General features: G+C 44.0%; 1 protein-coding gene across 4 annotated transcripts in view; it reads left to right on the forward strand.

The window, feature by feature from the left end:
- STIM1 (stromal interaction molecule 1) overlaps positions 1-15,041 on the forward strand; it is a 196,244-nt gene that overhangs the window by 148,887 nt on the left and 32,316 nt on the right. For all 4 annotated transcript variants that reach the window (XM_018059438.1, XM_005689854.3, XM_018059440.1 and 1 more), the window contains exons 4-5: positions 8,467-8,578; positions 12,066-12,181. In XM_018059438.1, coding sequence (XP_017914927.1) covers positions 8,467-8,578; positions 12,066-12,181 — 228 coding nt within the window. The remainder of the gene's footprint in view (positions 1-8,466; positions 8,579-12,065; positions 12,182-15,041) is intronic.

The following is a 15,041-nucleotide window of genomic DNA, read 5'->3' on the forward strand; positions in this document are numbered from 1 at the left end:
ATACCATCAGATTTTCAAATTAGATAGTTGTGTCTGCTAGTAAAGAAAGTTTAATTTTTTTCTTTTCCAACCTGGATTGCCCTGGTTAGTATCTCCAGTACTGTGTTGAAGAGAAGCAGTAAGAGCAGACATCTTCATCTTGTTTCTCATATTAAAGGGAAAACATTTAGTCTTTCACCATTAAATATAACATTAAATATAATGCTGTGTCTGACTCTTGGGACCCCATGGACTGTAGCCTGCCAGGCTCCTCTGTCCATGGGATTTTCCAGGCAAGAATACTGGAGTGGGTTGCTGTTTCCTTTTCCAGGGGATCTTCCCGACCCAAGAATCAAACCTGGGTCTCCTGCATTGCAGGCGAATACTTTACCAACTGAGCTATAAAGGAAGCCTTCAAATGTAACATTAGATGTTGGTCTTTGGTTGGTTGGTTGGTTGTTTTTGTTTGTTTTCTATAAAAACCTTTCGTCAGATCAAGAAAGCTACCTTCTATTCTTAGTTTGCTGAGAACTTTGATCAGGAATGGATGTTGGATTTTCTTTTTAAATTTTCTTTATTTTACTTTTGGTTGTTCTGGGTCTTGGTTGCTGAATAGGCTTTTCTCTAGTTGTGAGTGGGCCCTACTGTCTAGTTGTGGCTCGTGGGCTTCTCATTGCGATGGATTCTCTTGTTGAGGAACATGGCTCTAGGGCTCGAGGGCTTCAGTAGTTGTGACACATGGGCTCAGTGGCTGTGGCTCCTACGCCCCAGAGCACAGGCTCAGTGGCTGTGGCTCCAGAGCACAGGCTCAGTGGCCGTGGCTCCCACGCTCCAGAGCACAGGCTCAGTGGCCGTGGCTCCCACGCTCCAGAGCACAGGCTCAGTGGCCGTGGCTCCCACGCTCCAGAGCACAGGCTCAGTGGCCGTGGCTCCCACGCTCCAGAGCACAGGCTCAGTGGCCGTGGCTCCCACGCTCCAGAGCTCAGGCTCAGTGGCCGTGGCTCCCACGCTCCAGAGCTCAGGCTCAGTGGCCGTGCCTCCCACGCTCCCGAGCACAGGCTCAGTGGCCGTGGCTCCCACGCTCCAGAGCTCAGGCTCAGTGGCCGTGGCTCCCACGCTCCAGAGCACAGGCTCAGTGGCCGTGGCTCCCACGCTCCAGAGCACAGGCTCAGTGGCCGTGGCTCCCACGCTCCAGAGCACAGGCTCAGTGGCCGTGGCTCCCACGCTCCAGAGCTCAGGCTCAGTGGCCGTGGCTCCCACGCTCCAGAGCACAGGCTCAGTGGCCGTGGCTCCCACGCTCCAGAGCACAGGCTCAGTGGCTGTGGCTCCCACGCTCCAGAGCACAGGCTCAATAGCTGTGGCTCCGAGCACAGGCTCAGTGGCTGTGGCTCTGAGCACAGGCTCAGTAGCTGTGGCGCATAGGCTTAGTTGCCCCGCAGCCTGTGAAATCTTCCCGAATCAGGATTGGAACCCACGTCTCCTACATTGGCAGGCAAATTCTTTACCATTGAGCCACCAAGGAAGTCCTGGATGTTGGATTTTATCTCAGGAGGAAGGTGAGGTGGTCTGGTATTCCCATCTCTTTAAGAATTTCTCACAGTTTGTTGTGATTCACACAGTCAAAGATTTTAGCATAGTCAATGAAGCAGAAAAGTAGATATTTTTCTAGAATTGTCTTGCTTTTTCTATGATCCAGTGGATGTTGGCAATTTGACCTCTGGTTCCTCTGCTTTTTCTAAATCCAACTTGTACATCTGGAAGTTCTTGGTTACCTGCCTTTTTTATTTCCCCACCAGAATGCCTGAGGGCATTATCTTACATGATTCCATATTTTTTAGAAAAATATATGTATTTGGCTGCTTTGGGTCTTTGTCATGACACATGGGAATTCGTTGTGCCATGTGAGGTGTTTAGTTGTGATGCACAGATTCTCTAGTTGTGGCACATGGGGTCAGTAGTTGCAGTGTGCAGGCTTAGTTGTTCTGTGACATGTGGGATCTTACTTCCCTGACCAGGGATGGAACCTGAATGCCTTGCATTCCAAAGCAGATTGTTAACCATTGGACCACCAGGGAAGTCCCTATATGATTCCATTCCCTAAAGATATGATTCCATATTTTAACACACAGCACTGGAGCTGGCCCAGAGCAGGGATGTAGAAGAGAGGAGTCTGCCTTTGTGTGATTTTATACAAGTTATTTGACTCATTCAACATTCCAAACTTTAGGTTCCTTTAATATTCTGCAGCCATGCTGCTAGTGTTTCTCTAATCTGGTCTCTGCTGGCCAGGTAGCTTCCTTTTGGATGGTGTTCACTAGTATGTTCTTTTGGACTCTGGCAGAGATGATTTTTGCCAGGTAGCCTAGTGGGTCTATCACATGAGTCCTAGGTGAAAGGGCCAGGTTCTTTTTGCGATAATGGTTTAAGGCTTGGTATTGATACCATGTTAGAAAACTGTGGTATCTGCCTCATTCTAGGCTCGGATGGCAAACTGCTAGTGAGAGCCAGAAGGAAACCACTTAGAGAAAAATCACAAGTCTAGGCTACAAACTGTCTTTAGGGAGGGCCCCTTTGGTGAGATTCTGTAGGTGTCTTGGAATGCTGTCTCCTGAGTAGCCAGATAAGAATCTAGGCTTTGTGATGCCTTTTCTGACTCACTCTGGCACTTACTCCTTCCTCCCACATCATCCCATACATTGCTCTTAGCTAGCACTTGTCACGTATTATATTCATTTAATTTCCTGTATGTCTCCTTCTCTAGAAAAGAGCCCTTGATGATGGAGATCATTCAGACTGATCTCTGTATCTTGTAGCCAACCAGGGATCTATTAGAGTAGAAGCCAGTGAAAGCTTAGTGAATGAATGAATGAATGGTGATAATAATAGCTAATTTTTTTTAGGACTTACTGTATGCTAGGAACTTCTCATATCTTCACTACACTCTTATGATGTAGGAACTCTGATTCTCACCATTTTATAGGTGACAGAATGAGGCTGAAAAAAGTTAAGTTACTTGTCCATGACCTTACATCTAGTCAGTAACAGATCTCAAATTCAATCCAGATCACTTGGTTCCAGAGTCCAAATCCTTAGCCATGGTGCTAGAAGTGACCAAAAGGTTGACCAAAGACTGACCAAAGGCTAACTGAGTAACTAAGTAAGTGACTAACAGTTGTGTGAAAGAGAGGCAGAGAAGGTACTGGTAACCCTTCTGCCAGACATAGTTCTTCCGGGTTGTGAGTTTGAAACTACAGAGGTGAGTGAGGGCTCTATCTGGAGGCACCACTGGTCCATCAGGGGAAAAAACACTATGATTCAGGAGCCCATTTCTTACTGCTTATTCTTTCTTTGACAAGAAAAAGGCTTGGCCAAGGCCAGAGATCTGTTCTGGAATATCCCTGGAGGTGTTGCTATAGCTCATGTGCTAGGGAGTAATACTTACTCTTCCATCTGCCTGAAATGCCCTTCCCTCAAGCATCTACATGGCTCAAAGACCAGTGGTTTCCAACTGTACAAGACAATCAACTGGGGTCAACAGGAGAATATAATAGTGTGTATTTATATTACATTTATTTTTATCTCATTCTTTAAGTTTTATATATTTTTACAGTATACCTAATGTCAGAATTGGAGAAGGAAATGGCAACCCACTCCAGTGTTCTTGCCTGGAGAATCCCAGGGACGGGGGAGCCTAGTGGGCTTCCATCTATGGGGTTGCACAGAGTCAGACACAACTGAAGCGACTTAGCAGCAGCAGCAATGTCAGTATATATCTAATTTATAAATACATATTCATATATGGTAATGTGTGCTTAAATTTTTTTACATGCAGATTATGTCATTAAAAAATGTTGGAGACTACTAAGTTAGTCACCTTGTGCATCTCTTTTATGAAGGGCTATGTGTTGCTGAAAACTCCAGGGGTTGGCCTTCTCTAATTTTGTGTAATATTGTTTGTCATTTTGACCAGATATGTAGTCTTTGATGTCTTTAGGAGCCAAATGGACAGACGCTTAAGGGGATGAATCATGACTTTAGAAGACTGTCTCTTGCTTGCATGTGCTCCTGGGATTTGGTCATGTGAATCACTTGGCATCTCTCTCGGTACTAAGATCTCCTTGGCAAATTCTGTCTCCCCTTACTGATAGCCACAGCTCTCTGTACTTGTGTTGCCTTCTTCCTCACTTTGGGCCAGGGATCTTCCCATTTTCTCTTTTGGAATGAGAAAGCAGAACAAGATTTTTAGCTTTTAGGCACTTGAACCTTAGGAACAAGGTCCTGACACCCCTCCTTGACTGAGCGGTGGGATATCATGCTGGGACACAGGGCTGCTCTCTGACAAGGACACAGCTCACTCTGGCTTACTTTGTTCGGACTGCAGTGATTCTGAGTGGGCAATACCATACTGCCAAGCCTTACCTAGGTAGGGCATCTGCCAGATAACAGAATAATATGTGGGCGCATAGCCCCAAAAACAACTGCCTTTAGGTTTGTCCTAACATGTTGGAGTCTTTGTCCTTTTCCACAAAGCTTAGCTCTGTAGAGACTGACTATCCTTGTTGGAGGTCTCGTTATAGACCTTCTGCCATGTGTTTAGAGCAGTGGTTCTCAGCTGGGGGCAGTTTTGTTCCCCAGAGTACATTTGGCAGTATCTCGAGCAGTTTTGATTGTTATGATTGGCAGCATGCTACTGGCATCTGGTGGGTAGATGCCAGGGTTGTTAAATGTCGTACAGTGCATAGGGCAGCCCCCTACAACAAAGAATTAACCTGTCCAAAAGGTCAGTGCTGCAGAGACTTGAGAAACCCTAGCCTAGAGTGACTCCTGCTTGTCTCCACTGCAGTGTAGGGCACAAGCAGAGGAGTTCCTGCCTGCTAAGGGTCTATGCTCAGGCCTGTATCAGGGTGTCTTCCCTGTAGACAAAAGACTCTTGTGGCACTGCTGGCTGTGGACCTTTCAAGCAACAAGACATGACGTGGCCTTTCTACTCCATACGTCATGCTGGGTGAGGCCAAGCTCCTTTGACAATACAGGCAGGAATGTGTTCCCTGCACTTTGCAGGTTGACACTTGTCTGTCCACCTTACATCTTGTGCCATTCTGCTAGGTCTTCATTACCTAACACTCTGGATGATAGCAAGTGATCATGTTTACAGTGTATGTGGAGATATATTCATTTTCAGGAATAAAAGGCCAATCCATTGTACTTTCGTCAACACATCTTTAATGCCTGTTCTGTCATCCCTCCTTTCCTAAGCCCTATGATTTGTGCATATCTCTTGGAAATTAATCTCTCTCTTCCCTCCAATGTATTCTAGTCTGGAAATTAGAAATTCAACCAGGCAATGACTAAGCGGTCTCCACCTAAGCCTCCAGGACCTTGTTTTCTAGGATGCAGCTGAGTGCACTAGATCTGCCTCATTTCCTCTTGCAGAACCTTTCCTGTGCCTCTGTGAATGGTCTAAGCTACCTCCAAAGTCTCTTGGCTTTAGAACGTTTCTCCTGAGCCCCAGCGGTTTTTTGGGGACATAGAGAGATTAGAGTACTTTTGTCTTCCACTGTTTTGTTCTTTCTAAGTGTCTGCTTTATTCCATGTGCTGGGCTCCACTATGGGGGAGGAGAAGGATAAAGGGGCAGGGCCCAGACTTATAACTTCTCTAGTTTATATAGAGTGGCAGAAGCAACCTAAGATCTGAGGTGTGCCTACCAGAGGAATACCAGTACCATCATTGACTCAATAGACATGAGTTTGAGCAAACTCTGGGAGACAGTGAAGGACAGGGAAGCCTGGAATGCTGCAGTCCATGTGGTCACAAAGAGTCTGACATGACTGAGTGACTGAACAACAACAATCAGAGGAAGGCTGATTTTTTGTCACGTGTTTCAGAAGTTAACCTCCACCTGAGCTGTATGTTTGTCTGGGAAGATTGTTGTTGCTGTTTGGTGGCACACATTCAGAACATTTCTGGAATGCCTCATTTAGAATAGTTATTTTTTGAGTAAATTCTTATTAATGCCACTGTATAAAAAGCACTATTTTAGAGACAAAGGGGGTGAGCAAAACAGAAAAGGACATGGTCCCTGCCTTCAATTTCTCCTGACCATTAAGGGGAAATTAGAAAGCCTTCTCATGCAGGACAGTTTTGGGGAAAGATACAGATCTTAAAAGAGGATGGTAATAAATCTCACCATTTCATTCTGTTTCAAAACTTTTTTGGCTTCTTGCTGCTCACAGCAGTAGTTTTCAAACTTGAGGAATGTACAAATTCCTTTTAAGGCAAATCATTTATCTTGGGCCTGCAAACCTGGTTTTATTTAATAGCATTCAAATATGTACAAACATAAAATAAAATTTAAGTTTCTATATAAAATTTGTGTACAAATATAAACAAAAAAAACCACACGCTGATATTTTAAATAAAAGCGCATTTCAAATCCAATAAAATGACACATTTTTGCCGAAACCCGACTGCTCCCACCCGAGGCTCTTTAAGTTCAGCATGGCTGTATTACTGGGTGCTGTATGGTGACTCAGTCCTCCCACTATTTTTCTCTATTCAAGCTCCTATGAAACTTTGTTTTATATAATGCATCATGATTTCACTCGACCTTTTCTTGGCTTGAACATATTCCTTGTACATTAAGTCCCCTTCTATTTCTTTAATGTTGATTCTTGACAAAACATGGAGATAAATTTGTTATCTCTGTGGCTAAATACCACCCAACTATTAAAAATATTTTTAAACTATTATTTTTATGGTTTCCATTAAAAAAAATCATAGTCTTATAATATTGAGGAAATGATTAGGTATAGTGGTCCACATATGCTAATGATGTGATTTGCCATAATATGAATGATCATTCAGTAATTGTTTCAGTTAGAATTGACTCCTGTTGTGAGAGAAAATCTTTTCAACCTGATATAAGCAAAAGGGGAAATTTATTTTGCTTATAGAACTGAAAAATATATGAATAGGGCTATCTATAGGTATGATTTCATTCAGAGCTTAAGTGATGTCATCTGGATCCATCTCTTGCCTCAGATTTGTATCAAGCTTTCCTGCATCATCAGGGAGAATATATGTATGTGTGTGTGTGTATAAATAACCTCCATGTATATTCTTATATAAATTAAAGAATGTTATATACATATGATGTTTATGACATAATGGCCAGGGGAAGTCATGAAGCCAGACTGCTTGAGTTCAGTATTTACCAGTTCCTGGCTGGATAATTTTGGGAAAGTTACATAACCTTTTTGTGCCTCAGTTTCTTCATCTGTAAAATAGGGATAAAATGGTATATATCCTTTACATAGTTGTAAAAAAGATTAGTGAGCTAATATATGTGAAGTGCTTAGCACAGTTCCTGTTATAAAGTAAGTTTATGTGAATGATGGATTCTATTAGTATCATTTTATTATTATAAAAATATATAATATAATATGAAGTGAAATGATGTGAAGTTGCTCAGTCATGTCCTACTCTTTGTGACCCCATGGACTATAGCCTTCCAGGCTCCTCTGTCCATGGGATTTTCCAGGCAAGAATGGCGTGGGTTGCCATTTCCTTCTCCAGGGAATCTTCCCAACCCAGGGATCGAACCCGGGTCTCCCGCATTGTAGGCAGATGCTTTTACCGTCTTAGCCACCAGGGAAGTCATGATAGAGTAATTCAGGATTATTTTATCCCAGATACACCAGGATAGTACAAGAAAAAATCCATTCCCTATCAGTTCAGTTTAGTTCAGTTGCTCAGTTGTGTCCAGCTCTTTGTGACCCCATTGATTGCACCACACCAGGCTTCCCTGTCCATCACTAGCTCCCGGAGCTTGCTCAAACTCATGTCCATTGAGTCGATGATGCCATCCAACCATCTCATCCACAGTCGTCCCCTTCTCCTCCAGCCTTCAATCTTTCCCAACATCAGGGTGTTTTCCAGTGAGTCAGTTCTTCACATCAGGTGGCCAAAGTATTGGAGCTTCAGCTTCAGCATCAGTCCTTCCAGTGAATATTCAGGGTGGATTTCCTTTGGGATTGACTGATTTGATCTTCTTGCAGTCCAAGGGACTCTGAAGAGTCTTCTGCAACACCACAGTTCAAAAGCATGAATTCTTCAGCACTCAGCGTTCTTAATGGTCCAACTCTCACATCCATGCATGATTACTGGAAAAACTATAGGTTTTACTAGACAGACCTTTGTTGTCAAAGTAATGTCTCTGCTTTTTAATATGCTGTCTAGATTGGTCATTGGTGATAGCTTTTCTTCCAAGGAACACGTGTCTTTTAATTTCGTGGCTGCAGTCACCGTCAGCAGAGATTTTGGAGCCCAAGAAAACAAAAAGTACTGTATGTATTCCTTTCATAGTTAGGATTTTATGGGAGAAAACACATAGATGTGGCGAGTGTTAAGGTTACTGTGACTATGATAGTAAGTTGCAAGCATTGCTTGCATTCCGGAATCATGGCTTTACTTATCTCTTCCTGCAGTATACAACTGGACCGTGGATGAGGTGGTGCAGTGGCTGATCACGTATGTGGAGCTGCCTCAGTATGAGGAGACCTTCCGGAAGCTGCAGCTCAGTGGCCATGCCATGCCAAGGTCAGGAGGAGAGTGGGTTTTCTCACTTGGGGTGTAGGGAATGGGCTGGGGTTGGCCTGCCTTCAGGTTGCTCTCATGTGTTAAATGAAGTTTCACTCCTTTCAGGGCAGAATTTGTAGACTTCTTTTCTCACATTTACTGTGTAGTTGCTATAAAGCATAATGGGCACTTCACATCTATTCTCTTATTTAATATTTCTATCAATCCTGGGAAGAGTACTAATGGCTGCCATTTATTGAGTACTTAGTACATGCCAGGCACTCTACTCAACACTTTATATACAGTATCATTTAATTCTTACATCAGTCCTGTAAGGTAGATATTATTGTGTCTAGGTGATAAACCTGGCTAAGTAACTTTTCCAAGGTCACATGGCTAGTTAGAGGCAAAACTGTGATTTGAACCTAGATCTGGGTAGACTTCAAGCCTGTGCTGCTTCTCTTTTCTTCAGCTGGCTCCCCCCAGCAGCTGTTTCTTTCATTGTCCGGGGCCCTGGGGCCCTGGGGCTCCTTTAACTTCCCTTGAATTACCCATATACAGTTTATCTACTCTAAAAAAAGGTACAGAGATGGGGGCCAACTAGCACTGGCCCCAGCCTCCTCTCTGGAATGAATGTTCCAACAACTGCTGTGTCCTAAGTCTGCCTCTCTTACAGATACAGTATGCTAGGACTTGGGGTGGTGTGGGGAGGGGCTAGAGCGGCTTGGACTTCTTGTTATGTCAGCTAGTGCCGTATGTCATCCAGTAATTAATCCATTTACTTATTCATTCAATCAATATTTACTGGGTACCTGTTCTGTGCCAAGCACTTGTGCTGGGTGCTGGGAATAAAGATGGCAACAAGTTGCCCTTCCCCTCAAAGGGCTTACTGTTTGGTAAGTGCTCATTATGTATAATCTGTCATCTTATTATGTAGGTGCATCTGGTTATGAGCTTCAGCAAAGGGAAAAGGGGAAGGTGAAGCTGTTGGAATGTCCACCCATTTCAGCCTCCAGCCATAGAGCTACCGGGCAGTGCTGTCCAGGCTATGCTGAGCCGGCTGGTCCCTCTTCTGCTGCCCAAAGCCTCTTCTTCACGGCTTCTCCTTACTCTAGAGAGAGCAATAATCTTAATGTTTGTACATCCCTTTATAGAGTTTCTTTCCTACCTGTTATTTCAGTTGATTCCCACTATTCTGGGAGGAAGGAATTATCCCAACTTTTGGGCAAGCAAACTGAATTTCAAATATGTTATGATTTATCAAAGCCAGTGAGTTGCAGAGCTGGGGATTTAGAACCAGCTGCCTGGTTCTAAATGCCCTGCTTTTTTCACTGCATCTTCCTCTTGCCCCATGTAGTTGAAAATAGGCATCCTGGAAATACTCAGTGTAGTTCTATTTAACAACACTTTACCAAGCATACCCTGTGCCGTGCTCTCTCCTGGGCCCTGAGGACAAAGAAACACATTAGACCTCACGTTGGCCTTGAGGAAGTCCATGTTTAGTGGAAGAGACAGACAATTAAACAGATTGAAACAATGAAACCATGAAGCTCCAGGATTTAGGTTCTTTCTCATGGAAATAGCAGTATTACCTTGTGGATCCCTGATGCATTCCATCTTGAAGAGTGGCAATGGCTTGGATTAAACTGGAAATCATAGATGAGGAATCAGTTCTCAGGTAGTGAGCTCACTTGGCCATTCCGTGACTAGGATTAGATCTGAGACCAGACCCAGCCAGGCTGGGCACAGGGGTAGAGGCAGCCAAACTGTGGTACCTCAGTGACAGTAGGAAGCATGGAGCCTTCAGCGCAGGGAGTGTGGGGTAGAGTGGGGGTGTTTTTCTAGTCCTATCACTAGGCAGCATGGTATAATGGGATGAACCTAGCAGATTTGGGTTGAATCCTGCCTTTGCCACTTACTTGCTGTGTGACTTTGGGCAAATTACTTATCACGAAGTCTCAGTTTTCTTATCTGAAAAGTGGAGCTAATAAAAGAACTGGGTTCCTAAAGTGTGGGGACTAAATGAGGTATTGTATGTAAAGTGTCAGAATAGTATGAGATACACAGCTGCTTAATAAATGTTAGTTCCTTTCTCATTTCTCGTTGCTTAGTAATTCATAGGTTTCTTTGACAAATAGACTGTAGAAAAGGTGATACTTACTTTGATCAGTTAGATGAAGGCCAGTACACTTGTTGATGAGGTGAAGTTGCTCAGTCGTGTCTGACTCTGCGACCCCATGGACTGTAACCAACTAGGCTTCTCCGTCCATGGGATTCTCCAGGCAAGAATACTGGAGTGGATTGCCATTTCCTTCTCCAAGGGATCTTCCCAACCCAGGGATTGAACCCGGGTCTCCTGCATTGGAGGCAGACGCTTTAACCTCTGAGCCACCACTTGTTAGAAGTGCTCTAAAGAGAGCCCCAAGAACTCCCAAGTTTGTAGGAAGCATCGGATTTACTTAAGTTTACACAGAAGGAAACTGAGGCCCCAGGGAAGAGATTAAGCAGCTTATGTCAGACAAGTGAATCATTGATGGAGCTGGGGCCAGAAGCTGGATCTCCTGACCATCCCCACCCCTACCCCACCCTCACCCACATCAGGGTATCTCACTGCCTGTTTTATAGATGGGCTTGGTTGCTTCCCAGGACTAGAGAAAGAAGTAACTATGCCTGCATGCCCAGGCAGGAGTGTAAATGACACACTGATGTCAGAAGCTTTTCTTTATCTAGGGAAACAAAGCTATGAATCAGAAAAGAGCACAAACCATAGTATAGTACATCATCCTCACTTGTGGGACCCAGACCAGTGGTTTTTCAGCCTTTCATGTCTTATACTCCTCTCCCCTCTATACCCACTAAATTTGAGCAGAAGAGAAACAAAGTCCAGTTTTTCCTATATCATTCCCTTGTTTATAGGTCCTCTCTTATTAAGTTATTATTAACAGTATGATTGAAGAATATAAAAAGTATAGTAATGTGATTGAGAGTCAATTACTATTACTCAAATACAAGATGACAAGACTAATGCAATGCTCTTTGTCAGCAGATTTATATTTAATGACAGTTAGAATCAGGTAAATTCAGAGGCCCTCAGAATCCCTGGGTCATGTGGCATAACATTTTGACCTGGGCCGGACAGGAGAATGCATTACAGATGGTGGGAGTGTGGAGACAGGTGTTTGGTGGATAATCCCTGGGAGGAGAAGCACAACAGAAAATTTACAGTTGAGTATGGGAATGGTCACAGGTAGTTAATCCTTAGAAAATATGATATTCAGGAGATGATGGACATGGGGAGAAATGAGAAGAAATTCTTGGTGAATATTATGTGCTCTCTGTACTGCTTGTTGAGATCCACTGGTGTTGACTCCGTATACTAGAGTGAAGAGGGGAGCAAGCACCAGGAGCTAGAATTCATGGAAGTTTTCCTGGAGGAGGTGGGTAATCCTACCAGGATCCTTCCTGCTTTGCCGGCAGGGAACTGAGCCCCTGCTGTTTGCCCCCACAGGCTCGCTGTAACCAATACCACCATGACAGGGACTGTGTTGAAGATGACAGACCGGAGCCATCGGCAGAAGCTGCAGCTGAAGGCCCTGGACACGGTGCTCTTTGGGCCTCCTCTCTGTGAGTCCTGGGGAGAGGGAAGGCTGCTGATGTGCCATGGACCCCAAGGCTGGGTTGAGGTCCTGGGTCTGCCCCAAAGGGATAAAATGAATGTTCTAGAGAGGTACATCAGAAGGTTAAAGAAGGCATTCTATAAAAGAGGTGGCATGTGACCTCTGCCTTTAAAGATGGGTAGGGCTTTATTCCATGGAGGAGGCAGGAGAGGCCAGTCTAGGTGAAGACAACCTGAGTGAGAATGCAGACACTAAATATGAATGGTATGCTCAGGGATAACAACCTGAAGCGGGCTGAGTGCCGTCTAGCTGTTCCTGCTGCCGCTGTGGACGTGCAGAGGCCATGGACTGATTGCTGAACATTTCGTGTCCTTGAACAAGCAGACAGGGCTAAGCAGGCTTTCACTGAAGCAACAGAGATACACTTAGACTAGGGCAGGTTGGTCTCTTCAGCCCAGGGTCAGCTGAGGGGATTAGGTGCTTCAGCTCCTGAACATCTGTCAGGTGGGAATGATCAACCTTGCCATCCTTTTTTATCCTAAGTGAACTCAACACAGAGTAGTAAAATTTCTTAGAAAATTTGCCTTGACCAGAAGGCTCTTCAGGCCTACTCTGTGTCCTTTGGGAGCTGTTGGCACCAGCCTGACCCCAGTGGAGGATGCCAGCAGCAGGATACTTTGAAGCCCAACACCAGTCCAGAGAAGCCGCAGGCAGGCAAGGTCAGTGGCAGTGTGACATTTCCCTGTCTGTGCGTTTGGCTTGACAAATACCCCAGCTGATGTCTCAATAGAGGTGGATAGGTCCATAATTTTTTGGTTTAAAAAAGCTTTAATAGACTTTATTTTTATTTTATTATTTTTTAAGATTTGTTTATTTTAGTTTTTGGCCACATGGCTTGTGGGATCTTAGTTCCCCAACCAGGGATCAAACTCGGACCCACAGTAGTGAAAGCCCGAATCTTAACCACCAAGAAATTCCCTATTTTTGTTTTTTAATTTAAAACATTAAAAAAATTTTTTTTTCTCTTTTAGCCATGCTGCATGGTATGTGGGATCCTAGTTCCCTTACCAGGGGTTGAACCCATGCCACTGCAGTGGAAGCAGAGTCTTAACCACTGTACCACTGGGGAAGTCCCTAGACTTTATTTTTTTGAGTAGATTTAGGTTCACATCAAAATTGAGTGGAAGGTACAGAGATTTTCCATACACTTCTGCCCCCATACATGCACAGCCTTCCCCATTAAAAACATCTTCACCACAGTGGTAGATTTGTAACAACTGCTGAACCTACACCGACACAGCGTTATCACCCTGAGTCCATAGTTTACATTAAGATTCACTCTTGGTGTTGTGCAGTCTGTGGGTTTGGACAAATATATAATGAGTTGTATCCACCTGTGTGGTGTCAGACAGAATGGTTTTTCACTGCCCTAAAGATCCTCTGTGCTCCACCTGTTTATCCTTCTTTCTTCCTCAACCCCTGGCAATCATTGATTTTTTTTTTTTTTTTTTTAACCTCTCCATAGTTTTGTCTTCTTCAGAAGGTCTATACCTTTTGTAAGTGTGAAACAGAGCAACATGGGAGAAGACCATTTTCATCCGCTTTGTTGCCTTTTTTGGTCTTGTTCTATGTGTTTAGTCACTCAGTCATGTCCGACTCTTTGTGACCCCATGGACTGTAGCCCGCCAGGCCTCTCTATGAGGATTCTCCAGGCAAGAATACTGGAGTGGGTTACCATGCCCTCCTCCAGGGGATCTTCCCAACCCAGGGATTGAACCCAGCTCTCCTGCATTGCAGGTGGATTCTTTACTGTGTAAGCCACCAGGGAAGCCTTTTAGGTCCTAGGACACATTTTTTCTTATCTTTCATTTATAAGTTTTAAATAAATGACACAATGAAGGCTCTAATTGTGAGGCCCACCCTCTGTACTGAGCAATGGCCTTTTATTCATCCACCAACCTTTTTAAAGCACCTACTGTGCACCACTAAATGACAGTCTCTTCTCTCAAGAAGGTCCATCTAAATGAACATTGGCATGTCAACAAATTCAGTAAATGGTCAACAGATACAGTGGTATAACAGTCATGTAAGTCATTCCATAGTTCAGGTGAGAGCGCAAAGTAGGGAGGAGTTTTCAGTTGGAGACCGAGAAGTTTTATGGAGAGGATCACTCTTGAGTTGACTCTTGAAAAATGGGAAGTGGCCTTATTAAACTTTCTTTATTAACAGCCTACCCCCCTCTCTTTGTATACACCAGCAAAAACTATACCAGAAGAATCAAACCCAGCAGTGAAAGCTAGGTTATTTTTTCAGAGGCTCTCCCATGTTACCCTGCAGTTAGGGGGAGGCCTTTGGCAGCCTGAAATCTTCTTTAGTCTTCTGAGATATACTAATAGACTGTTAACACAGCTAGTGCTAATGGTAAAGAATCCACCCGCCAGTGCAGGAGACATAAGATGTAAGAGATGTGGGTTTGATCCCTGGTTCAGGAAGATCCCCTGGAAAAGGAAATGGCAACCCACTCCAGTATTCTTGCCTGGAGAATCCCATGGACAGAGAAGCCTGGCGGGCTACAGTCTATAGGGTTGCAAAGAGTCAGACACGACTGAAGCAATGTAGCATACACATGGTCTGTATTGAAATAGTATTTACCATATCTGAAAGGGTGTGTTAAAAACAGGTTAAAGTAAGTAAGAATTGCAAATGGAAAAATCACCTTTTTCTCAAGCACACACGGAACCTTCTCCAGGATAGATCATATCCTGGGCCGTAAATCTAGCCTTGGTAAATTCAAAAAAATTGAAATAATTCTAAGCATCTTTTCTGACCGTAATGCAGTAAGATTAGATGTCAATTACAGGAGAAAA

Source organism: Capra hircus, chromosome 15 (assembly GCF_001704415.2).
Source record: "Capra hircus breed San Clemente chromosome 15, ASM170441v1, whole genome shotgun sequence".
NCBI classification, from domain to species: domain Eukaryota; kingdom Metazoa; phylum Chordata; class Mammalia; order Artiodactyla; family Bovidae; genus Capra; species Capra hircus.